Here is a 27,426-nt window from a genome sequence, read left to right on the forward strand (position 1 = left end):
CCAATCAGAACGCAGGACCTGCTAGGATCCGCTTTAGGATCCCTGCTTTCTAACAAAAGCAAAATTCAGCCCGTTTCCTCACCATTTGAGCCAATGCAGCTCAATGGGTGAACACGGTGCCAGCCGGTCTTCAGAAAGAGAACGCTGATAGTCAGACACTTATCATACGTTTTGCTTTATCACTCGTCATTCTCGAGACACCAGCTTTCAAGTATTCCTTTTCACTTATATACTAAATATATTCATATAATATATTTATACTTATATATAAGAATAGGGTAGCAAGCACAATAAATTGTGTACAACCTAACCCCTTTTTTATATTCAAACATGGGACGCCACTTCCGCAAGCACCAACACAGGGAATCTACTCATATTAGACGTAAGAAAAGGAAGTCTAACTTATTAAGTAGAACACAAACCAGAAGTTCTAAAAGGAACGTATGGTAAATAAAGCAAAACAATTCGTTAAGAACCTTTCTGACTACGAACTTTCAGACTCGGAAACAATTGCGCTTTCTAAAGGGTTATCCTTTATACCCACACCAAGCAAACCCACAAAACGCTTCCTGGTGGAAGCTGCAGACGGTTTAGCGAGGAACATGAGGATTCGATTCCATGCAGCAATGAGAGGCTGGAACTCCAGGCACAGATTCTGAAACCCATTAACATGGATTCCTGGTCTGGCCCCCAGTATAGGCTTAGAAGACTATCTGGAAGGAATGAGAACGGAATTAGCAGATATTCCGATCAAAAATGCACAACCCAACATGAGTAAGGTTGAAATCCAAGCTGTAAAGAAATTGAAAAATAACCCTGATGTCGTCCTGAAAAAGTTCGATAAAGGGAGAGGAATTTGCATTTTGTCAAAAAAGGATTACGTATCCGAGGGTCATAGACAACGTTTGGACAAAAAATCATATCTCAAACTAGACTATGACATGACAACTTCTACCACTGATTTGGTTAGTGACCTAATTAACGAGATGTGTCAATCAAAAGAGATCGACAAGGCATTAGCAGATTACTTAGATCCGGTAGACAGTGCACAAACAAAAACACCAGTGTTTTTCATGTTACCAAAAGTACATAAAACACCAAAAAGCGGCACTTTTATAGGTCGCCCGGTGACGTCACACTGCGGATCACCACTCAACAGAATCTCAGAATTTCTTGACCATTACCTCTTACCGGAAGTCCAGAAAGCACCCACGTATCTTAAAGATACAGCGGACACCATTCGTAAAATCGAACAACTGGTCCTTCCGAGCAATATAATTCTTGCGAGCATAGATATAGTTAGCATGTTCACCTCAGTTCCTCTAGAGGTAGCCATAGAAGGATTGGAAGGGGTCGACCCGTTATCCTTCGACCCTCCCATGCCTAATTTGCAATACATGAGAAAGCTTTTGACACTCGTTCTTTTCAGGAACGCCTTCGAATTTAATGGTCATCATTTTCTTCAAATCTCAGGAACCCCTATGGGCCTAAGATCCAGCGTATCTCTCAGTTGCCTAGGTTGGTCCAGAAAATATTACATATGGACGAACACATCATATCTTTCCATGTCTACATGGATGACTCTCTAATGATGTGGTCAGGATCAGTGGAACAACTTGAGATTTTTGTGTCCAAAATAAACGATCTCCACCCATCTCTCAAGTTCACACACGTAGCATCAGAAAACGAAATCCAATTCCTAGATCTCACCATCTACAAAGGAGATCGTTTTCAATCGTCAAATATCCTCGACATAAAATGCTTCACTAAACCCACAGAGACGTGGGGTTACCTGGACAGAAGCTCATGTCACAACCCCTCAGTTTTCAAAGGGTTCATCAAAGGAGAACTAATAAGACTAGTCAGGAACTCCAGTGACAAAAAGTCTTATGATGACAGAAAAACAATCTTCACAGAAAAACTTCTAAGCAGAGGTTATAACCTCAAAGAAATCAATACAGCTTCGAAAGAAGTGTTCTTTGAAAATAGACAGGCATATTTGTGACTCCTCGCCACAACTGAGCCCGGATGTCGCCAATCATCATTTTTGAGATATTCAACCAAAATATTCTGCTTGAAATTAGCTTTAAAATGATGTATATCATGTCTATAGTACTTGACATTTAAGTAGTGAAAATCAATAAAACAGTCAATAATCCTTTCTTTCCTATTGTTTATTGTTAAGTTCGATGGAGCATATCTCAATAGTGGCACTGGCGACATCCGGGCTCAGTTGTGGCGAGGAGTCACATTTGACAGAGAAACCGAAAAGATCGAACAAGATCCCTTTGGTCTTCAAGTCACAATTCTTCCCTCAGATAAGTGGGAACCACATCAAACATGCCATACTGAAGCATTGGGACATCGTTAAAGATAATCCAACTTTGAAAAGGATCTTTCCGAAGGTCCCAATTATAGCATTCAGCAGAGCTCAAAACTTGAGCGACACACTTGTCAGAGCCAGATTGAACTCTCCAAAGAATCTAGTCACAGACGAAAGCATTCTTTTCGAAGAGACACGTCCAGGCTCCCCAACTCTCAACATGCTATATGATCTAGCTTTAGAAAGCAGAGGTTTCAACGATTACTTCTTCTCACCTGAAGATAACACCGAAAGGTATCCCGGGGACGACTCAGATATCGAGTTTTGAAAAGAGACAAGATATGCGGTGTATTCGACAGAGTTAAAGCACGTTGTAAAAATGACACACACCTCACACCTTTCACATTTTATATAAACAAAAACCACAACAGCTCTTTTCAGAGCTAACAAATCTTTCCCTAAAGGCAAAGATTTACACAAAAATTAAACTCCAAGCAGCTTAACTTTTAATCAGGACTCGTTCTTGGTCCTGCAAACCACTAACCAGTCTCCTACATTTCTGGTTCTCTTGCTCTCACAAAGTCACACCATCATACTCGGTGAAACGCGACTTTTAAGAGCATATAATAACATAGGTCCGGGTTTACCACGACCAACATGACCAAGTAGCAGGGTAACTGATGAAGGATTTCATTCCAGAAACGCGTCTGATATTTTCAATTCTCTTTCTAATTCTCTTTTATAAGAGAATATCTAACAAAAAATTAAAAGCATGCTATTTAGCTCTTTTACTGCTAGCAACATTTGGCATTTATTGAACATTGACTTCAACGTACCACACCACCAGGTTCAATAAGCAAACACTTATTGATTGGCTTGAGCAAATAGTCCGGGCGATTTGTATTGCACAGGGCTCTAGAGGTATTCAAACGACCCAGCCAAGCATGATAAATAAAGAACTTCACAACAGATACCTCCAGAACAAAACTCCAAGTGCAATCCCTAACACAACAGAATAATGATATAAAAGCAATACACAGAATTGACACTATTCATTAAACCACAAATAAAGATAATGGTAGCCCAACCAAAGGTATTTGAAACACCCAGATAACCATGCACATCACTGCGAAGTGTGCCAACAACTTCTAACGATCGACTAAGTTTTCTATAATATTCAACCTATTTCAGCCTATGTTCAACATAATATTTATTTAAATATTGTTCATACCCATGGTAGTTAACTGTTCACGTTAAGCACATCGTTATGATGCACGGTCAAATTAACTACAAATTGTACCAACCCACCAAAGTAGGGTCACAAATTGTACCAACCCACCAACATTTTTTAACTTGTAGACCTATTAAATATTTCTTTAATGTGCATGCATCGTGCGAAAGTTGGAAGTAAAAGAAGGTCGGAAACCATCTGGTAGGCTTAATTCTTTTGGCCAATAGAGCTAAATAGTTACTAAACACCTTCAGAAGACATAGCAGTCAGATAGTTAATAAACCAATATTAATGTGCATGAAAAATCCGCAAGTCCGAGGAGAAAATTATTTCGGAAACCATCTTGTAGGCATAATTTTTTTTTAATGTGCATGCATCATGCGAAAGTCGGAGAAAAACGAAGTCAGGAACCCGTCTTGTACTGAGGCTTATAGTCTTTTGCACCAATAGAGCTAAATATACTAAATACCTGGCGGTATTTAGTTAACTATTTGGGTCTGCAAAAGAATTTAAGCCTGCAAGATGCTTTCCGACTTTGTTTTCTCATGACTTTCCCATCGTGCATCTGTTTGCATACAGTGGCACGTTAATATTTTTCTTTAACCATGCATAGACAACTGCTATATATACATACCCACTACAGTCTTCTAATTGACATTAGACTGTTTTAATTTTTTTGGAAAACATGAACAAACCCCGATGTTAGGCCTACAGCAGCCGACTGATACTATATGATGATGATGTTGATGATGATGATGATGATGATGATGATGATGATGATGATGATGATGATTTTCTGAACTTGAAAAGTTTTAACAAAGCATGCTTCTAACAACATTAGAAGTAACAAAACCCAACGCTTCGAGAAATATATCAAATTATCAATTTGTTTTGTCATAGACTTATCCAATTTCGTGAGGTCAAAGGTCACATACAAGGTCAAAGGTCGTCTGAGGTCACCAAAACTTTTAATAATTAATTATTAACTGTGCATCACATATCCGAACAACAGCTTGATCAGATATGTAGGCCTAATTAAGGAAATATGACCACTTTAAGATGGCACTTTCAATGAGTGACAACTCGTAAAAGGGAGCAGCATCTTTCTGTTTGCTGGATCCCCGCCGTTACGTGCTCGGTTGCACAAGTGCTCCCTCGCAATTATGTGTTCCACTTTTGGGGTTTCTGGGGTTGGCAGGTATGCAAAAGGTTCATATTTAAAAATACGGTTTTAGGGTGCAAAATACGGATTTTTTTTCTTCTGAGTACGGAAATCTGGATTTCAAAGTTGGCATGTATTGCATGAAGCATACCAAAAACTACAACAAGAGTGGCCACCAGATAATGCTTGGGAATCCTTAACATAACAGGATGATGATGAATCTATCAAAAGAATTTTGACTATTCATGAAGTCACAAATTATCACCTATTCCAAAGTATACACTATATACCAGCTACCAACAAAAGACAAGATATTATATAGTCCACCAGGCTCCAAATCAAATCCAAGTCATGTTCACATCTCCTGAAGATCTAATCAACCAATTCATGAAATCACAAATGAAGGCATCAAACCCAACTAGAGGTATTCAAACGACCCAGCCAAGCAGGATAAATAAAGAACTTCACAACAGATACCTCCAGAACAAAACTCCAAGTGCAATCCCTAAAACAACAGAATAATGATATAAAAGCAATACACAGAATTGACACTATTCATTAAACCACAAATAAAGATAATGGTAGCCCAACCAAAGGTATTTGAAACACCCAGATAACCATGCACATCACTGCGAAGTGTGCCAACAACTTCTAACGATCGACTAAGTTTTCTATAATATTCAACCTATTTCAGCCTATGTTCAACATAATATTTATTTAAATATTGTTCATACCCATGGTAGTTAACTGTTCACGTTAAGCACATCGTTATGATGCACGGTCAAATTAACTACAATGCATCTAAGGGTCAATATTACTTAACTTATGATCCTATGTCAACTCCCAAGAACATGACCTGTGCATGCTTATTATTACAAACTACCGGAAAAATACTACAGCCAATAGACCAATCACAAAAGCAATGTATCTGGTACTTTGGGATAATGAGTACATCATTCTGCGCTTGTGAAATGCATCCATAAAAGTGTATAAATAGGGGCAGACATTGCAAACTAGCATGCATTCACGTTTTGCAACTCAGTACAGTCTAATTCTAGCTCCGGAGACAGGCGAATATCCAGACCCTCGAACAAAAGAACCAGTACCAAAATACCTACTAGGCTAATCATAAAAAAAGTTAACACAAGAAGGGTACGCACCAGATAAGTGGTACACGCCCGCCTCACTTCGAACAAGTACATATAACATTTCCCATAGTCCACCAGTCTATGTAAAATATCCCCTAATAAATTTACAAAATAACGCAACAGTAAACCCACAGTTCCGCCTTCTTATTGTTACACAGTATTATTGTATACATCATAGTGTACCCCTACTTGAAGCCTAACCGCGAGATACCAACGTTACAAAATAATAAAATAAACCCCTGGCACTCCACACTCCCCAACCACCATCCTAGCTACGCCTATACAGGGTTCTAAAAAGAAACAAACATCTAAACACAACCACGCAACGTTTCACCCACTACCATACCATCACCCAAGAACCAAGAACCTTACACACGAACCGCGAATGCCGAAAAAAGCGCAACCCGAGAACCGCTCTAGTTCCTTTATGACTTTATTTTAGAAGTTATTATCTGACAAAAAAACAATAACCTTGAATTTTTACTGCTTTTAAAATAATTCTAAATGGCTTTACTTTTTTAGAACGTTTCATATGGTTTTTCCAACAAATTGCACTGGTTCTGGTCCTGTAATTTTGACATTTTAAGGCGAAATTGTTTATGTTTTTGTTTTTTTGTTTGATATACCACGTAATTTCTGGAAAGAACCAAGTGCGACTGGAAGTTGAAGATTGAAATATTTAAACATAATTGTGTTAATTTTATTTGTGAATAACATATATAATCCAACTGGTTATATTTTTGAAGAGGCGTGCTAAATGACTTATATTTACTATCGGATTTTATTCATAAAGCTTTCTTTTGTAATACATGTATATACGGTAGCTACTATGCGAGAAGTACGTTTCAGGCATATATTGACAATGTCTAAAAACTATTTATATGGATAACAAAAACAAACTAAAGAACCGATCTAGTTTATTACTATTCACAAGATATTATGTGATGAAATAAAAAGTATTTATCATTTGATAAATGCAACCATATGTCGACTTTTTGCGTAACTCTATCCTACTTTTAAGAGCGCAACCATCGTGGGATCAAAAGATACCGGCTTGGATGTGGGTCTCTTCTCTCTACTATGGTTCAATACTGCCGCAATACACGTTAGTCGCGTATTTGGGAAGTCGCAATCCTAGTCTCGGTCCCAGCCGATTTATGCTCCTTCGTCACTAAACAAACCGTCTGGCGACAACGACAACCTCATAGTACGTCTTTTCTGATTGGCTGAACATCAACTCACTCAAAACCTGAGTTAAAAATTGGCTGTCAATCAGCGCTGGGCTTCAGCGCATGCAGCGGTTGATGGACAGCTATGCGGTTACATAAATCCACACAATGTACGTGAATACGTGCTGCTAGTCGCTGACATGAAAGGCGATATCAGACGATTGGCGCCTCAGTGGCTGCTAAGCGAGCGTACATTTTGCGTTTCCGATATCTACAAATAGTGGAAGGCTTGTTCTATAGCCAATTGAAAACAGTTTTATTTGGAAATTCATTCACCAATCAGCGATCGTAATTTCACGGGTTGTCGCGAGATGGTTTGTTTAGTGACGGAGGAACACAAACAGGCTGGGACCGAGACAATCGCAATCCCTGAAGGCTTAATTCGAAAATAACTTACCGGTCGCATGAGCGACGGTTATGAAAGTGCCACTGAAGAACAAGATGCTCACAAGTAGTGCAGTTAGGAATCTGAGGAACATTGCTCTGTTGAAGATTGCGAAACCTGGATTGAAAAAGAAACAAGATATTCCTGAAAAAATTGGTGTCAGTTCCAATTTACAATGTAATTATAATTTGAATGTAATGTTAAAGATGGAATTGCATGAGAAGTTTTGCACTGCAGGACTGACAGGAACATTTAGTGCCGTGGTACCGTAATTCATTTATCATTACACTTAGGCCTACATAAGCCTGTTTTGGCGCAACGTCAGGCTTCAAGATCATTCGATATTTATCATGGACTAATAATATAGAGCACGTAGTGTGATTGTCCTCATGATGATGACTGTCTGAACGCGGCGGTATAAAGCTTATATAAACCTGGCGCCTGATTGTTGTGTGACCCTTAAGGGTATCCGTAGGGAGAACACTTTGTTTTACGGCCAGGTCTGGCCAGGTGCATGTTTGTTCGCAGTCTACAGGTGTAACTAGGTTGTTGTATATTCTATAATTTTCCTGGTGTGTTAACTGTGATTACATCTAGACACCAGTTTATTTTTTATTTGAACGGGACCCTAATTTAATGAGAAAAACGCCGAAAAGAGAGGCCCGGCAAAAGCCGATTTGCAGACAATTTTGTAGCTACAGACAGCTCGTATTCCATATAACAACTACGGAAACCAATCAGTGCCAGAAGTGTTGATTTATATTTCATCCACTTAGGTTTGGCTTAACCCACTAAAAGGTAAAACTTTAAGGCTGATCATTTTAATTATAAATGTAGTGTGTGTGTAAAAGTATATTTCTCAAAATGGAGGAGAGCGCCTATGACTATTCACCGCATTGTGAGGTGAACGAACTGAATGTTGACATTGTATTCAGGATTTAAAACAAGAACTGTCTTTAACCAGACAATGCGGTTGGTATAAAACATAGCGTGTGATATCATGATATCATCTTCAAAATCTAAAAACAAAAGTAAAGAAATAATTTAGGGCGAAATAAATAAACAGCGTACAGCAGGTGCTATCTTGTCAATAATGATAAGAGGAACATGAAAAAACCAGCAGAGAGCATGCACCCCAGTAAAGAGTTAAATAAAGCAAGGAAAAATCATAATGTGCAGAAGGCCTACTTTTCGGATGATATTCACAGAAACAAAAATAAAGAACTAAAGATCTAAAAACAAAAGTAAAGAAAATGAGGGCGAAATAAATAAACAGCGTACAGCATGTGATGATAATTATACACTTCGACCAAAAATTAAAAAAATACTTAACACGCGACATAAATAAACAGCCATCTATCAAGAATGACAAGAGGAACATGAAAAAAAAACACCTAATATATGAGAGCATGCACCCCAATAAAGAATTGCTTTAAAATAAAACAATGAAAAACCATGACATGTGAAATGTATGTTGATACACTTATAAATAATACTCAAGGGTGAAATAAAAAACACCTTATCTACCGATATTTCCACAGTTAAACATACTCAGTGATCACTTGTACTAAAACAAAAATAAAGAAATACTTCACAAATGATAAGAGGAACACATAAAAAATAAATAAGCGAGCATGTCCCAAAAAAAATTAGTAAAAGATAAAATAATGATAAAACGTACAAGAAGGGGCAAAATATTTGTCGCAAAAACTTATTAAATGCTCATTTGCTCTAAGATATTTAATGTTTGCAATTTACTCCTAGTTTATCATTTATTTATTATTTATCTAGGCTTATATATCTTTTATTTATTTATCTATTAATTTATCTATTTATCAATTTATTTCAATATCATTATTATTCAGTGCCTATTTATAATGATATTTAAATCTATCAACATTATGCTTACGTCATCCAGGAGTTATTATCCCACTTGAAATCGCCATATAAACACAAATTAATAAAGAAATACCCAATGGGTGAAATAAAAGCATGATCTATCTTTTCAAGAATGAAAAGAGGATATAAAAATATAACAGAGCATGTCCTATAAACATGATAAAGAATTATTTAAAATCGTACAAATGTGAAACATGTAATATGACATACAATTTGCCAAATAAACAACTTGAACAAACATGTTTTACTGTGACATGTTAACATGTCCTATTTTGTTTTGGGACCAAATTATCATCATGATCATTATACTATGTTCTTCAAAATAAGCATCAAAATTCTCCATTAAACGTCACTGTGACTTTATGTTAAGGGATCTGGAATGAGCGTTTTGAGCGTTTCGACAGTATTTTTGTGGAAATGAGCACATCAGACATATCGAATTGCATTCTGAATACGAAGAATGTCTTTCTCATATCAAATAATTTTCATTTTTTGAAATTCACGATATAATGCAAATTTTATGACAAATTATTAAAATTTGATATTTTTCAAATTTTTGATATATAACAGTCCTCGAAGTAAATTTTATAAATCTAATGACATATTCTTAAAGTGTATGTAGCTGGGAGGAAAAGCCGACGATCAATTGAAAATTTTGACCTTTCATATTGACGATATGGATTTTATTTCCCAAAAAGACCTATTTTTTTTGGGGGAATCCATATCTTCAATACGAAAGCTCAAAATTTTCAATTGATCGTCGGCCTTTCCTCCCAGCTACATATACTTAAAGAATGTATCATTAAATTTATAAAATTTACTTCGAGGACTGTTATATATCAAAAATATCAATTTTTAATGATTTGTCATAAAATGTGTATTACATTGCGAATTTTAAAAAATCAAAATTATTTGATATCAGGACATTCTTAGTATTCAGAATGCAATTCGATATGTCTGATGTGCTCTAATGTCCCACAATAAATACTGTCCAAACGTTCATACCCCAGCCCTTGACATAAAACAAAATAAAACGGTCATGATAATATGACATTAAGGGCGAACACCACTAATGAAGCGTCTTGGTTGAAATGCACGTGAAAATTAATGTCTTTCTTTGCTCAATTTGAGGCCTTTTTGGCTCTCATAGTTGCCTGATGTACCATGTTACATTTTATTAAGAAACAAGGTAGTATAGTTTCTCTCCATTGATTTTGCAATAGCGTCTCCAGGAGGGGGGCTCAGAGGGGCTTTCAGATTTATGCGGTGGGGGGGGGGCTTAATGGCTAAAATCGCCAAAAACCGCCTGATTTTACATATCCCTCTAGCATTGGACAATGGTTGTCAGTAGATTGCAGTCACTCCTCATCAAGTGTTGACAAAGACAACAGTGGTTGTTGAAACGTACACAGTAAGTGCATTTTCTTGGATCAGATACTACGAACTCTGGTTTACTAGTTTACTCTACCGGTCCTGATGAATTTGTTCAATCAATAACGATATCTGGGGGACCAATCACAAGCCAGATTCATTTAAAGATGCATTACATCATGACCAATTTTAGTTAGGCCAGAAATTGGCCTAACTCTCCATAGAATCCCGTGTTAAAAAGTTATCCGCAATCCAAAGTCAGTAGTCCACTTGGGAAGCTAACAAACAGAGGGCGTACGGTGACTGAAAAGATTAGATGTGAAAATCTATCAATTGTGCACAAATAATAATCAGAGTTTTAAGCTTAAATGCAATAGCCAGAAGCACAATTGGCAAGTGGAGTACGGAGAAGTCTAGCTACACCCTGGAAGGGAAAAAAACAGTATTTGAAACGAGGAAATGTGCAATATGACTTAATGTAATACATTAGAAAAGGCTTAAAAGGCAACTATTAGGCCCTGATTCATATTTAATCATCATTTAGGCCTGTAAATTAGATTGTCTGTGTAAATTTAGCAGGATCCGACTTTTTATGACGACTTTCAAAATGTGTTACATTTCAGAAACACCAAGCTGTTTGTGAGGTGGCGTTAGCTGTATGGGTTATAGGTTGAACTTTTTACAATATTTCTGGAAAAAAATCCTGAAATCCATATATTAATTTTTACAATGGATGTCGTCATCTGACCGTCTGCTTGCAATTTTTGAAGAACTGAGTTGTTTTCCCGGCCCCTGTCTGTACAGAAAGTCAGTGAGGGTTATTTACTGGTGTGCACCCTAAAAGGCCCTTGTCATAACCAATGGTGGCGGCATGATTTTTCCCGTGCATGAGGGTTTAGGGAAAATTAAATTATATGTCTAAACTTGAGGTTGCATGTGTAAAACATGGTCTTTTTAACGCATGTTTGGGGTATTGAAATGATATTTTTTGGCTTGCACAATCATGGTAAAGATCCATGTCATACATAAGAGATTATAGGACATACAATACTTGGTAGGCCTAATGATAATGCGTAAACTTTGTACCTGTTAGGGAACTGAAATCAGACTGAAAACACAAACGTCATTCGAGGCTCTGTCTCACCAGTTGCATTTACAAGGCCCTTGATATAACCAGAGGTGGCGGATGATTTTTTTTTTTTGGGGGAGGGTCACACAAGGTTCTGAACAGAAACGTCACATACGGACCAACCCACACTACCGAGAACCGCGAATGCCGAGAACCGCGAAAGCCGAGAACCGCTCTAGTTAATTTTGCAACTTCAAACATACAAACCATCTCAAAAGTTAGGTCTTTATAGTAGGAAACTTTCTTTTGCCAAGGCACCATGTCAACAATGCTCAGAAAAGTTGCTTTTTGCCTTGAAAAAGTGCGTAATTTTTCGCCATTTTCTGCTATTCAGCATGGAAGCAGGTCGATTCGGACCCAAACCAATTCGGCTACAGTTGACTTGGACATATGCCATTTGGCCCAGGCTAAGTCAGCCACAAACCAATTCGATGTTGACAGAAGGGATGAACAATGATAAACGATTTAATATGTTAATGAACATATGTGACCGTCCACCACGAAACGGCTGTAAAGTCAGATCGCTACAGATCAACTTAATTACATGTTTTTTTACTTAAATAACAAGTTGTCAAAATTTGGTGATTTGGTGAGACTCATCCATGTGCTCAATTTCCCATGGAGTGTTTATAGGCATATCACTGAACTATGTGACTGTTAATGACCGCTAGCTGAAATGAAAGCTACAGCTTATCTGCATCAAAATTTCATTTTACTGCAAATTTTCTCTAAATTCCAAGTTATATTGGATGAGTCAAGTTTTGTATATTATAATAACAATATTGAACCAATTTCATGTACAATTTTAAGATATTACCATGCACGGATATTAAAAGCACAGCTCCTTTGCATGTATAGCAAAAAATATAAATAATACAATGTTTGGAACTTTGTAACTAAAATACTAATATAACTGCATTCTGCATTATGTATTTATTTATTTATGCCTATTTATTTGTTTGTTTACTGACTTATTTATTTATTTGGTAGTAAGTAATTAGTAATAAACTACTCACATAAAGAAAGTCCGCACTTATGTAACCCGTCCTACGCCAATACCTGATCGTGTTATGACAATTTGATTGATAAGGTCGTGTGTAGAATTTTGTTAGCTCCAATTTGATACCAAATTTACTACCAAACACTCAAAATTGACAAAGATTGGTACCAGTATACAAATTTTGGTGCATTTTCAAAATTGCAAATCAAAACGATGCATGCGGTCGCAATTGTGATGCGATCAAGCAAAATCAGTCGGAACTCGGCAATAATACATTTTCAGTTTCCTATAGGATAGTAAAAAGCATTTACAAAGCTGGATGTTGCAGAAAACCCCATTGAAATTGAGCAACCAGTTCCAAAGATATGAGCAATTAAAGAGTTTCCAAAACAAGAGGAAACAAAAGGAAATATATCTTTTGTTGGGCTATATCTCAAAATCAATATTTCCGAGTTCCGACTGATTTTGCTTGATCGCATCACAATTGCTTAGCGTGGCAATGTGGTCAAGCTTGCTTGCCCACGATGCAGACTTGTACCCGAGTCCAGCTCGTCCGAGTCCGAGCCGAGCCGAGTCCAGTTGAACCCGAGTCCGAGCCAAGTCCGAGTCCTTTTGTGTCCGAGTCCGGACTTGAGTCCAAGTCCAGGGGTGCCGAGTCCGAGCCAAGTCCGAGTCCAACAAAAATACGACCCGAGTCCGGACTCGAGTCCGGCTCGAGTCCGGACTCGGTCAGAGTCCATGCCTGGGGTGGGGCGCTGAACTTTATATCTGACATGTATGTGTCTATCAGTGAAGTAGGGGCCTAAAAAGTGGGGGTGGGGGTCATAGGGTATAAAAAATGAAAAATGGGGTCATTGGGTAAACATTTTAAGCGATGGGGGTCACAGGTATTAAAAGTTCTCTAAAAACTACATGTATCTACATGTATCAGGACAGCAGTACATGTACATGTGGAGGTGTTGGCGTGTGTGTGTCACATTAGTGGCATGTAACTCACAGATGTACACAGGCCACGGAGACTAGGGAAGGGGCACCAGGCTGTGTGCAGCATACATGTACACGGAGAGCAATGTATTCAATGGGGGTGGGATAAATTATACAAAAAATATAATAATGATAAATAATAAAATAAATGATAATGATAATCATATATAGAAATTCACCCTTCAGAAATATCAAGAAGAAAATGTGTTGAAATGTTTTCCCAGTTTGCCATCTTGTTACCAGTATGCAAACAGAGCTCTTTACTTTTTACCACATTCATTAAAGCAGAACTGAATTTGGAATAACTACACATGTATACAAATCAGTTAGGGGTGGGACCCATATCCCCCCACTTTTATCAGTCAGTCTGGGGGATTATGCTGTTACCAAGCAAAAGTTCACGCATGTGGTATGCTTTGAACCTGTGATATTAATTCCAAATATCTTTTCAAAACTGAACAAAATATGTACAGCGAATAGTGAACACATACAAACTACACATGTATTCTCTCGGTCAGGTTGTTCCATCTAGTGCGTTTACCCATTTCTCAAATCTGTCAAAGAGGACACCCTCACGACATCCCTATTGGATTGTACAATGTACAGGGCCTTTCATTTCCAGTCAATTTTCTCCGCATAGAACACATCAATGTGCATTAATTTTCCTTTTGTAATTTATTGGGAGCGTATTCCCCTGATAAGAAATCAAACTTTTTAAATTGTTTCACAAAGAGGTATATTATCATATGACATGTTTTGTGATTTCCCCCAGTGAGTACAACGGTAAGTGTCCCCTGTGTCTGAGGGCGCAAGATGGAACAGCCAAATCTATCGCGAGCGACCGGCAGATATAAAATACAGTAATAACCATACCCATACATGTGGAGCACAAAGTTACTATACACTAGGATGAGCTGCCATGCATACTGTATGGTCCAGTGTGCACTTTTTCTATTTTTTTCATTGAGTTTCATGAATTAGAAAGTTTCATGAAAGAAGTTTTAGATACAGTATTTATTAAAATCATGCATAATTAATTATCAAGACCTGTTTATTTCATCAATGCTAACAATTAATAAAAATTATGCTAATTCACAGATATTAACCCAAATAATATGGTGGATATGTAGGATACATGACAGATGACTGATTTGACAGCCCCCAATTTAGTAGGAAAAAGGGCAAATAAAGTGAAGTCAACCAATTTTAAATCAAATTTTAGATCTATTTTGACATTTTTAGGTATAATCAGTTCACATTTAACATGGAATTAATTGCACGGACTCGGACCGGACTCGGCTTCGAGTCCGAGTCCTTTTGTGTCCGAGTCCGAGCCGAGCCGAGTCTTTTTGTGTCCGAGTCCGAGCCGAGTCCGAGTCCGACAAAAAGTGGACTCGAGTCCGGACTCGAGTCCGGACTCGAACGATACATCACTGCCACGATGGGCCCTTGTCGACTATTCAAGTGCACGCTTTATTCAATTGTTAATTTAAAACCCATGGATTGTTACAATGCGTTACTGATGAATACTAGGGCATGATGCGATTAATATGACCTTGCGGTTGTATCGGGCTATGTCAATGGTCGCGCTTTGCCATTCACATCTGCAGGTCTGCTTGGTCCGTTTTTAATTTGCAACTTTTACAAAAATGCACCAAAATTCATATATACTGGTATCAATCGCTGTGAATTTAGAGTGTTTGGTACCAAATTTGGTATCAAATTGGAGCTAACAAGATTCTGCACACGACCTTATCAATCAAATTGTCGTAAAAAGATCAGGTTTTGTTGTAGGATGGGTTACATAAGTGCGGACTTTCTTTATTTAAAGGGGCATTTCGTGATCCACAGCCTCATCCCCCCACTTTTCTCAAAAAAAGTTGAGATTTTTATATCACTGGAAACCTCTGGCTACATAATGTTTATGTACAAAATATCTCTTGGACATTAATTCGTTTAGCTAAGATATCGTGAAATTTGAATTTCGTTCTGGTGCACCAGAACGAAATTACAACGCATTGTCTATGGAGCAGTGTAATACACATAATCATGCATAACTCGCAAACGCAAAATCGGAATCAACTGACATTTTGGGAATAGGCTTTTTTCGTGGATATGTACTGAAACATGTCATAAAAAGAGGATGCTAGGATCACGAAATCCTCCTTTAAGTAGTTTATTTCATTTCAAACTTCTCACAGCTAACTAGTAAATTGGCTCAGTGGTAATGCACTGAGTTTTACAACCGGGTGGTTACGGGAAACGGGAGGTTTCAAGGCTGGAAAAATTGCAATTTCTGAACTGCTAACTTATTTGGCGCGCGATCAGAGCTGTGTTGTGTCTCTTACAGGCACACTCCCTCTGGAATCCAAACCAGGTTCCCGCCCTCTTTACACCCCTTAAGGCAAGAAACTGTTATTAGACATCACACCTAATGGCTTTTGTGGGCGGAGGGAGACGGAAGAATTAATGCAATTAAAGAGTAAATTTATTTTTGTCTTTTATACCTGGTTTTGAACCACCCTCGGTTTTGGAGCACATTGAACGTGATAGCAACGTCATATGTGTGTGTGTGTGTGTGCCTATATAATGTGCTCGGATTATTGCGCAATTACGAGATACTTTTGCTCACAGTCGCTTCCCGGTGTTGTATATTTTTTAGCATTCAAGGCGGTTATGTTTAATAGAGTAAGGCCATCTTAATTTAATAGTTCGTGTCAAAGCCCACACGCGCATTAGTAAAATCGCCCGCTTGTTGCGCGTTATTCAGTGTTTTTTCCGCTATTTTTTTCTTCTAAATCCACCACACAAAAATCTCACGTCTGACATCGCCAGACGTCAAAATAGCCTACTATAAATCGTAAATCTCAATACAATTCTTTATCTTGACCACTGACAATGAAACCGCCTTCAGAGATAGCTAGAGATGAAAAGTCCCACAGATAAAAAAAAGTTAAAGTAAAAAAAAACCTATAAAAAAACCGGATTCCGCATTAGGTTTTTAACTTGGGATGAGACGAACTAAATGTATTAAATTAAGATGGCCTAATGCAAGTAATGCAATAAACACTCACCGTAACAAAGAATTGTATAAGTCGTTCTATAGAGCCAATTCAGATGCTTCGTCAAAAACCGAGATAGCCTACTCTATAGCTGAACCGATGCAGGTTGTGTCGGTAGTTGTAAGTGATTGAAATAACTGATATGCAGTTATATTTATGAGAAATAAAACTGACATGTAAATTATAAACAAAATGTATACAGCACTTCATTTTTGACCAATCAGATGCATCGTTCTTTCCTAACAAACTGCCTACAAGAAACGAACCACCGCATTATGTCAGGTCTCAAACTTTTGGATACGCCCATCGTTACAGCGCAAACGCAACGTCAATTTGAACACCGACACCCACGTTAATTACAGGTGGCAATAACGTACACGTGAAATCTGCAGAGGTCTAAAATTCCCCTTAAAGGGGAATGGTCTCGCGACGTGTGATTTTCTTTAAAAGAGATAAAATTCACAAATATACAATTCTTGTAAATAATTTACCATTTCCTTATACACCATCTTATACAAGTTTTGTATGCCACCGTGTTATGTGAGTCAAGCTCATTAAACTAGCCAAAATTACAGTGGCGTAGATTTTTTCATAACAACAATTAGTGAGTATAGTGAAATGCAGGCCCTTTTGGTAACAGAATAAGTTGACATAATATTGACATATTAAAGCAAAACTGGTGAAAGATGGTGCGCAAAAAGTGGTGATTTTTTAGGCTAAAATGGCCAAATACGAGGGGGTATCCAAAAGTTTTTGACATCACCCAGAAGTGAAGGAGCTATATCAATGACATTTTGTCAGTGTAATTACTGGTCCTTATGTATATTATGGTCCAAAAATGGTCTCATAAGTATGTTTACTTTCTTTACAGGTGGCGCTAGATGGGCAGTAGGCGCATAACCTGCAAGATGGTGAAAATTGAGGCACGCAGCATGATTCAGTTCCTGCATTTGAAGGGTTAGGCCTACAATGCTCAGAAAATCTATGATGAAATGAAAGCTATCCTCGGTGATGATTGCCCATCATATGGCACTGTTGCTTTTTGAAAAAGGAATTTCCAAACTGGCCGCATGTCCCTCACAGATGAGCCAAGAAGTGGACGTCCATCACTTATGGATGATGCGGCCACAGTGAAGAAACTCAAAGAAAGTGGAGGGTCTTATCATAAAATGGTATGTGGTTAATTTTGGTCAGAAACCCACATACAGGCGCCAACATGGGGGTTGATTGTATGGGCCATCCCCCTATCAAAATATTGGGGGGGGGGTGATTTATCCCCCATCCCCCGCCGGGTTCTACGCCTATGCAAAATTATATACATAATGACGTCACAATGTTACAATTTTACCCGTAGCTCCATAAGGGAACAACCCAAAAGTTCGATGAAGCCCTATAAACGAAAGTCCTTTCGTTAGAAGGCTAACCCCCTCCCCCCTCCCCTCTAACGTAAGTGACAAATATCGTATACCGTAGGCCTATATTATAGGATACGTTTAAATGTCGGGTTATATAAAGGGTATAAATGTTTAAATGTCGGGTTATGTAAAGGGTATATAAAGGGTAAAAAACGTTTTCATATCAAACATTTTAAAACATTTTTTGATAACCTCCTGCAAATATTCTAACATAATGTTCTTAAAAATTATTTTACAATAACATTTTGTAAACATTGTACTCGGAGAGCCAGAGGTACATCCTGTGCATCCCCCAGGACTAAACCAAACCAACTTTTTTAGGTTCCTGAGATGACCCCAAAACATAATCAGGATGTTCCCAAAAATATAAACTGGCCCCAAGTGGGTTTTTCCAAGATGGCGTCCAAAATGGTCCCAAATGCAGGTAATCACTATAAATGACCAAATATGAATACTATTTCTGAATCAAACTAACGTTTTTAGCTTAATTAAAGAGCCAAGTTTAAACTCAAGTTGATATAAAGAAAAAGAATTCCCAACCGTCAGTATAATTTCAAAATGGCGCCCAAAATGGCCGCCAAATACTGAAAAAGACTATAAGTTAGCATATAAGAGGATTTTTCTGAACCAAACTATAACTGTTTGGTCTGATTTAGGGCCTAATATACTTCTAAGATAAGATAAAGGAAAAAAGCATCCCGGACATCAGTGTCCTTCTGTGATAGCACCTAAAATGGCCACCGAAATTGGCACCAATACTAAAAATGACGAAAAATTCTCAAATACTAATGCTTATTCAGTCAAATATAAAGTCAAACTTCAGACATCTTTGACCCTGTATGACAATAACAATTAAAATATATAGCAAATATTGTTTCCTCCCTATTACAAGTTTACATCACTAATGATATAAATAAATAATTGGAAGTTTCCTATACATGTATACTTTTCTCACTATTGAACAATAGTGAGAAAAGTATACATCCACTATAGGAAAGTTGTGGACCCTATAGTTCTTATACCATAAAATATATTTAAAATATTTTATCCTATTGATTAATGTGATCAAATGCCGGGAAATAAACTGACCTATGTCATATCAGTTCGTAGCGATGATATACCACTTGTGTGAATCGTAACCTTCAGTCGCAATTCCCAGATATCAAAGTTCCCTGATATAACCCGACATTTTAATGTTATTAAAACGTTTTTCATCCCAAAACCAAAACCCCACAATATAACATGTTTAAAACGTTTGAAAAACGTCTTGTGTTTGCTGGTACAGCTGCTTTAAAAATGAACTTTAATGACGTTGATGGTTGCGAGTATTGATTTGAAATCATTTTGAAGAAACCACTGTCAATATCGTACTTCGGAAAATACTAAAATTTGGAAAATGATATATTAATTCCTTAAAAAAAGATCAATATTGACCGATGTTTTAACTACTTTCTTACTAACGTAATCGGACTTTCTGACCCCCTCCCCCACTAACGAAAGGACTTTCGTTTTTAGGGCTTCATCGAACTTTTGGGTTGTTCCCTAAAGGTCATGAAATCGTTTTAAAACGTTTTCTATGAAAACACACTACAACAATATTTTAAAAATGTTTTCGAAAGGTCATTGTAAACTATTTTTGCAAACATTTTTGGCCAAATATTTTGTCAACACTTAAATAACATTTAAATGTCGGGTTATATAAAGGTCGTGAAAACATTTTAAAAACGTTATTGTAAATATTGTGGGCAAAAATTTTTTGCAAAATATTTTTTCAACCCCAAAATAACATTCTGTTTAGAATGATTTGTACCAAGTTTTCAAAAATGATTTTGGAATGTTATTAAAACGTTTTTATACCATTTATATAACCCGATATTTAAATGTTTTCTGTAAAACATTTGTGTTTGCTGTGCAGTAAATTACCAACAAATGTTATTTAATGTTATGAAAACGTTTTATACCACTAATGTACCCTTTATATAACCCAACATTTAAACGTTTTCTGACAACCTTGTATAACCTTTTGCGAATGATGTCGAAAACGTTTTGTGTTTGCTGGGAAAGTATATAAAAGTATACATATTTAGAATGATAAAGACTTGGTTAATTCATCTGTGAAGTCAAATTTGGGCCAAGAAGCTTTTTTTTTTTTTGAGAAAATCCCAAAAACGATTTTTTTTTTTTTTTTTTAAATAGATAACAATATCTAAAAGATCAGCTAGCGGAGACAAGCTTGAGGGAAGGGGTTGCTGGTAGAGGGTTGTCTCCCTCGAGTTCTGTAAACTTTACAAATCACGCGTTAAATCACGCTTTTACTGACTCATTTTTGACGTTAAGGGCTTAGAGCTGAGAGCACATCACTCGGACATACCAAATTACATTCTGAATACGAGGAATAGCCATATTAACTGATATCAAATAATTATGAATTTGTGAAATTTGCGATCTAATACAAATTTTATGACAATTTATTAAAAAAAATTTGACATTTAACAGCCCTCGAAGTAAACCTTTTCAATCTGATGATACATGTCTGGTTCACTAATGTATTTTCACAAATTCATTTAATTGACTTGTCATAACTTTTAATTACCTTGAAAGTACACACTAGGATCACTAATGTCATTAAGTTTATGCTATTGATATGCAAAAACGAATACAAACTCTGCAAAAATGCTTAAAATGCACACAGGTGCCTACAATTGCACGAAATTAATATCTGTAAAATGTAATAATAATAAAAAGAAGAAGGGTAGGTTTCATTTAAAATGTCATTCCATTTAATTATTGGCTGAATGATAGTTGTGCTATGTTATTTTTATATTAGAGTATTGAGATATTTTGTTTTCTGCTTTTGTTCCATGTGAGGTGAATCGACTGGCCCTTTTGAGCCAGGTCGGTGGACCTCACATCTCTCTTGATATGTCTGCACACAGTCACTTCTCCGTGTGGGAAGTGGCTGTGTGCACTCAGTCTAGCCGTCTTATTATTGTCTGAAATTTACTTTGTTATTTATGAATGTTGTGCTATTTTATCATGTTTATTTGCTTGTTGTGCAATTCTGTACTAGTATGCTATTTAAATCTGTAATTATTTAATTGTATTCACAGCTGGTTCTGGTTTTTAAAATATATATTTTATTGTGCTGATGATGTATATAGGTGTAGTAAACTGCTCAAATAAAGAAAGTCCGCAGTCATGTAACCCGTCCTACACCAAAACCTGATCGTGTTATGAACATTTAATTGATAAAGTCGTGTGCAGAATCTTGTTAGCTCCAACTTGATACCAAATTTGCCACCAAAAACTCTAAATTCAGAGAGATTGAGACCAGTATATGAAATTTGGTGCATTTTCAAAAGTTGCAAATTAAAAATGGACCACGCGGAGCTGTAGAGGTGAATGGCACAGTGCGACCATTGACAGAGCCCGAAACAACCGCTAGGTCATATCGATCGCATCGTGCCCTAGTATTCATCAGTAAAGCACTGTAACAACCCATGCGTTTTAAATTAACAATTGAATAAAGCGCGCACTTGGGATAGTCGACATGGGTTCATCGTGGGCAAGCAAGCTTGACCACATTTCCACGCTAAGCAATTTCGACCGCCTTATCGTTTTGATTTGCAACTTTTGAAAATGCACCAAATGCCATAAACTGGTATCAGTCTTTGTCACTTTTGAGTGTTTGGTATCAAATTTGGTATCAAATTAGAGCTAACAAGATTCTGCAAACAACCGTATCAATCAAATTTTCATAACAAGATCAAGTTTTGGTGTAGGACGGGTTACATGACTGCGGACTTTCTTTATTTGAGCAGTTTATTTTTAAGCCTTTTAGATTTTTATACTGATTTCATTATATCTCGATGTATCATTATGTGAATATTTCGTTTTTACTGTAAAGCGCATTGAGGAATCTGCGATCACAACGCGCTACGTAAATGCTGTTTTATTATTATTATTGTTATTATTATTAAGTTCTCAAAATGTGATAAGATTTCTGCAACTTAAGTGATGCAAAGGTGCATAAGTTGTCGGCAAATTGCATAAAAAATGTGCATACAAATTGCATTACAAAAGATTAAACACACTCTTCATGAACTAAATGTCTATAGTGCTCAACTTAAAACACTAAGATGTTCAGTCCATAAACAGTGTGTTTATTTTCTACAAGCAATATACAGGGTGAGTCAAAAAAGTGCAATAGTGCAAAGAATCCATCTTACTTTATAACCAGGTTGAACTTTTAGGATTTAAAACACATGATATATTCATTAGTGGCCTTGTGTGAAAAAACGAAGTAATTAGCACTTATCGTTCTGTTGTTATGACACATTTTACAGCGATACCCAATTTTAATGCTTGTCCACGAGACATATAAAGTTTGAATGTCAGCACACTCTTTGTAAGGTAGATTTGGAACAACTGCCTTTTTCTTAAGGGGGAATATGCCTTTGCAAGTGCTTAAATTAGAAATGATACATTAACAGACAGGGGAAAATTACCTTTCTTCCGCTTTTTGTTTGACATCAATCGGAGCTTCGGTTCAAAAGTTATGGTCAAAAATGTAACTTCGTGAATTAGAATCTCTTATGTATTTTATTGTTTTTCAACATGTGATATTTCGTATGTATTCTATTGTTTTTTCAAGCTGCGATAATTAATGTTTCCACCTTAAAAATGTTTATCTCAAAAACTAATCAAGCTTTTAGTTTCAAGTTTTCAGAAATATTTATGAAAATTCAAGTACTTATTTTTCACAAAATATTAAAATAAAATAGCGTTTTTAAACTATATAGATAATTAAAAAACGGTGTTTCTATACATAATTACCGATATCTCAGAAGTGAATTTTAACAACGCGACATTGCTGCGCGCAGGATTTCTCAAAAACGATATGCCCTATGGAGATGGGATAAAAAGCAAATTAAAACATATTAGTTAGGCTATAGAATGAACTAAAACATATTCCCCCTTAATCTCGTTGGCACTGAAGTAGAATGGAGCACCCAAAGTTTTATTGTCCCTGGTCTTGTACAAGTAGAGGAAACATTACTTTTATTTGTTGTTATTTTCATATTTACCCGTACATTAAAAATGTTCATTCTCCTTAAAAGAAACATACAAATTTATGGGCGGGTTTTTCAAATGTCGAAAGGAATGCGTGAAAATTGAAGTGGTGTGAATTACAAAATATCCAGTTGGAGTTGGAGTTGGGTAAGGTATGAAGGACTTAAGTAATATTAGAAAGTTAGTTTGAACCGAAAAGGGAATTGAAAGAATACAAAAAGAATACAAAAATCAACCTTATTTAAGTTAAAGCCAGTTTCAGATCTGGTGTGCTCTCATTCAAATTACATGGTGCCTCGTGGACAAAGAGTTAAAATTGGTTTCGCCCTAAAATGACTCATAAAAGTTAAAGAGTTCACTTTCTCTTTTCACAAAAGGTGAATATTGAGTGTGGCATTTATAAAAAAAAGTTTCAATAATGGGAAAGTTCAACTTGGTTCTTACTTGAATATTGATTCGTTGACCTATTGCACTTTTTACTCGACACCCTGTATATACGTTTAATACCCAAATGATTTGATGTGCTCATCATTAAGTGATTAGTTTTTAGTTTAGCATTGAAAGTGTTCAATTTAGTATTTACCTCTATACCTTTACCTTGTAAGCACCTAGAAGAGTTTAAACCGGCTGATTTCACATGCATTTAGCAAATGAAAAAAAAAATCAATTTTTTAATAATTATCATATGGTTAAGCAGCGCTTTTTTTCACTGATCGGGACTCCTCTCTACTAAGGCCTAAAAAAATTGTTTGATTGGCGTAACCCGACCTACCCTAAAATTAGGCCCGACCCTAGACTTTTTCTTTTATTTTTGCAAAAAAAAGAAAGAAAGAAATTTAAAAAAAAAAAGAAATACAAAATTTAATTTTACAAAAAGAAGAAGAAAAAAAGATCCAAGGCCTTTGTCAAACGCAATTTACAGCTTTAGAAGTTACATTAGTAACTTTTTATCACAGAGAATGTCCTTGAATATACTAAAGAAATAAAAATTTAAAAAAAAATCCCTACCTACCTACCCTAATTTGTGTTTTATGTTACGCCAATCAAATAATATTTTAGGCCTAATATATCGCAAATAAATAAATTATATGGTAATTTAAAGGTTTCCTTGAGCATGTTGAGGAAAGCCGCGCTTTTAGCCTTTTTCACACTAATTTGGCCATAAGTATTGTAAATTTTGATTATAAAAAAAGTCCCGATATTGAGAAAGAGGGATTATGAAGCTGCCCCGTTACCAGGGCATATCAGCGGTGAGCGGCGATGAAAATGTTCCTAATGGTCATAATTTTTGGCCTGTTTTACTGGGACAATTGCACACGAAACGCACAAAACCTTGTAGCACAAACAAAGTTGTGGTAATTTCCAACATTACACTATTTTGCCCCCAAATTAAGGTGTTTAACGGTCTACAAAATGAAGATGCACATGGCAATTCTGGACGATTTCTGTCCGGTAGATGGAGCTGCCCCCACGCCTGTTGCGGATTTTCTCGTCCAGAGGCTTTCCCCCACGAGTGACCGAAAAATTGGGAGGAAAGGGCGTTACCAGAGGCGTTGTGAGGCAATATTTGCTTGATTTCCCCTGTCAATTGAATGTTTGACTGAACACCACAAACTGTACAATATAGGATATAGGATTTCTTGACTAGATCAGTCTTACTTTGTGGAGAAACTTCTTTAATTTCTTAGTCATTTTTCGGGCTGAAACTAGTATAGAAATATTTTAAGCACGGATTTTTAATTCTAGCTGCACGGATTTCTATTCACACTGCACGAACGTGCCAGGAGGCACGTTAGAATAGCCCCTGCAGTATATATCATAGTTTTGTCAGAATTTCGGTTTTGAATTTCAATTTTGTCAAAATCATCTCGCGACTGTAGCCATGGATGGATGATTTTGCAAGCAACAATAGAAATATCGATTATTTCTGCTGGTTATATTCGAAATGAAGTACTGAGTTGGACATTTTAGCAGTCACAAGTGAAAAAAGGTGATATCAAAACGGATATTCTGACAAACTATAATGTCTAGACCCCCCACGATGTGGCTTATAGAGGTGGGTAAAACATTTCTTAAGCTTGAAACGCTAAAAAGTTAATTTAAAAATAAAGCTCACGGGCGAAGTTGAGGACTATAAAAATCAAAAATCTTACACTAAAAGACACAATTTCATTCCTAATTTTAACACCAGGATTTTTATCCGACATTACTGGAAAAAAGTTTTTTATTTGACCGAGAAAAGTAATTTAAAAAAAAAAAGGTATATCTCTGAATTGTGCTGATTTCAACATGTATCGATCGACCTTTAGCACGACTATGCATAACATTAGAGGATGGTCAGTAGCGTTCTGAGTGTTATAACAAGATGAATAATTTGAGACCATTTTCAATAAAATCAGAGCAATTTTCATTTTCGCTCCATGCGGAGCCAAAATTAGACATATGACGTCACAATCTTACAATTTTGCCCCATTTTAACTCCATAACTGTACGTAACAGATAGATCAAGGTATACTGTGTCTGAATCCTTACGGCCAGAGGATGACGATGGTGTTGGTTAACAGCAAGTTTGAGTAACTTTGAACATGACCGCCTGTGGAATACTGGGAGGTTACTTCATTACTTCCATTCTAATCTATATACAATGCAGCATATTGTTGTTAATGTGAAAAGGTCAAAAAAATTCAAAATAAGTCTATTTGTAGTTTCCAAATTATCTCAGTGACACGTGAACGGATTTTGATAATTTTTGCACAATTTTTAAGAAGACACTTTTATAGCCCATTAGCCTGGGGGTTGGTAGGTATCAATGGAATGATGCTTATAGTGATTTTGGTAAGGTATGCGACCCTCGAGTTGACGAATATGTGATAGTATTGCAAAATGACCGCCAAATTGCCTCTTTTAACATAATAAGTAGCCACATCCTAGCTCCCAGAACAGTTAGAGTGGTGTGTATGATCAGGGGCTAGCAGGTTGATTCATTTCTACCTTTATCTAACATAATCGAAACCTTACTTAGAGTGAATTCACTGCCTATGACAAAGTGTAAGGGACCAAAGATTTCATTTGCCTTCACCTGAAACATTGAAACCTAAGTTTTTATTGTGAGATAACTATTCCTTTATATTAAAATTCTACATAGCCGGCCGCCAAAACTTACACATATGTAACGCTGCTTTAGGTCACATTTGTGGGTCACACAAGATAGAGACAATTATAGAAGTAAACAGTAGGCTTATTTCTGTGGGTGTATACCTTGCTGAGGCACACCGACATCGCCTGGCTAATAATTACTTTGTCAGCAGAGATACTAAAATAAATACCCGGGATCGATACACGTGAATTTGCTATGCACGAGTTTGATATGAGAAGAAAATCTTTGGATACCGGGGTAGAAAATGATGAATATCTCCCGTAAATGATTTCGTATTAAGAAACCAGATGTGGTTCCTTGCACTTGAATATATATTTTGAACAGATATGATAGTCGTTAGCTTGCGTCTTGAGAAAGTAGCTTGCGTCTTGAGTCAAAAACTGACAATACTTCTGATTTATATGTGCCGAATTATATAGCGCAGTGTATAGACCAATCGTGGAGGTAGTCTAAAAGCATATGACCTATGGCGTACCATGCTCGACTCACACACAGCGAGGTTAGTCACCGAGCTAATCGGGGCTATTGTCAGTAGCCTTAGTCAGATGACCTTCGGCCCATTATGCGACTCAAAACTATTAAACAGGTCGATACAAAATGGCCATGCGTGGCGGTGGATTCAACCTACCATGGCGATTTCTGCCATGAAGATATCGGGGCGATGACACTGTGTGAGGAGCCATTATCGGGGTCCTTGATGGCAGCGTTCAGGCTATGGGTTGACACCACACAGGACGAGATCGCTGTAATCAAGTTTGTTTTAGAGCAGGTGAGCAACATGGTTGATGATTTTGATCTAGAAACCTTTATCAGTCTCCTGCAAAGTCCACTCTAAAATGAGTTGATGATTCTACGGAG

General features: G+C 36.8%; 1 protein-coding gene across 2 annotated transcripts in view; it reads right to left on the reverse strand.

Moving 5' to 3' along the window:
• The window catches only part of LOC140150614 (uncharacterized), a 42,441-nt gene extending 25,365 nt beyond the window's left edge, over positions 1-17,076 (reverse strand). For both annotated transcript variants that reach the window (XM_072172666.1, XM_072172665.1), the window contains exons 1-2: positions 16,936-17,076; positions 7,491-7,595 (exon numbers count right to left, since the gene is read on the reverse strand). In XM_072172666.1, coding sequence (XP_072028767.1) covers positions 7,491-7,572 — 82 coding nt within the window. In that variant the 5' untranslated portion in view covers positions 7,573-7,595; positions 16,936-17,076. The remainder of the gene's footprint in view (positions 1-7,490; positions 7,596-16,935) is intronic.
• Between the last annotated feature and the right edge of the window lie 10,350 nt (positions 17,077-27,426).

Source organism: Amphiura filiformis, chromosome 4, assembly GCF_039555335.1.
Source record: "Amphiura filiformis chromosome 4, Afil_fr2py, whole genome shotgun sequence".
Classification (NCBI taxonomy): domain Eukaryota; kingdom Metazoa; phylum Echinodermata; class Ophiuroidea; order Amphilepidida; family Amphiuridae; genus Amphiura; species Amphiura filiformis.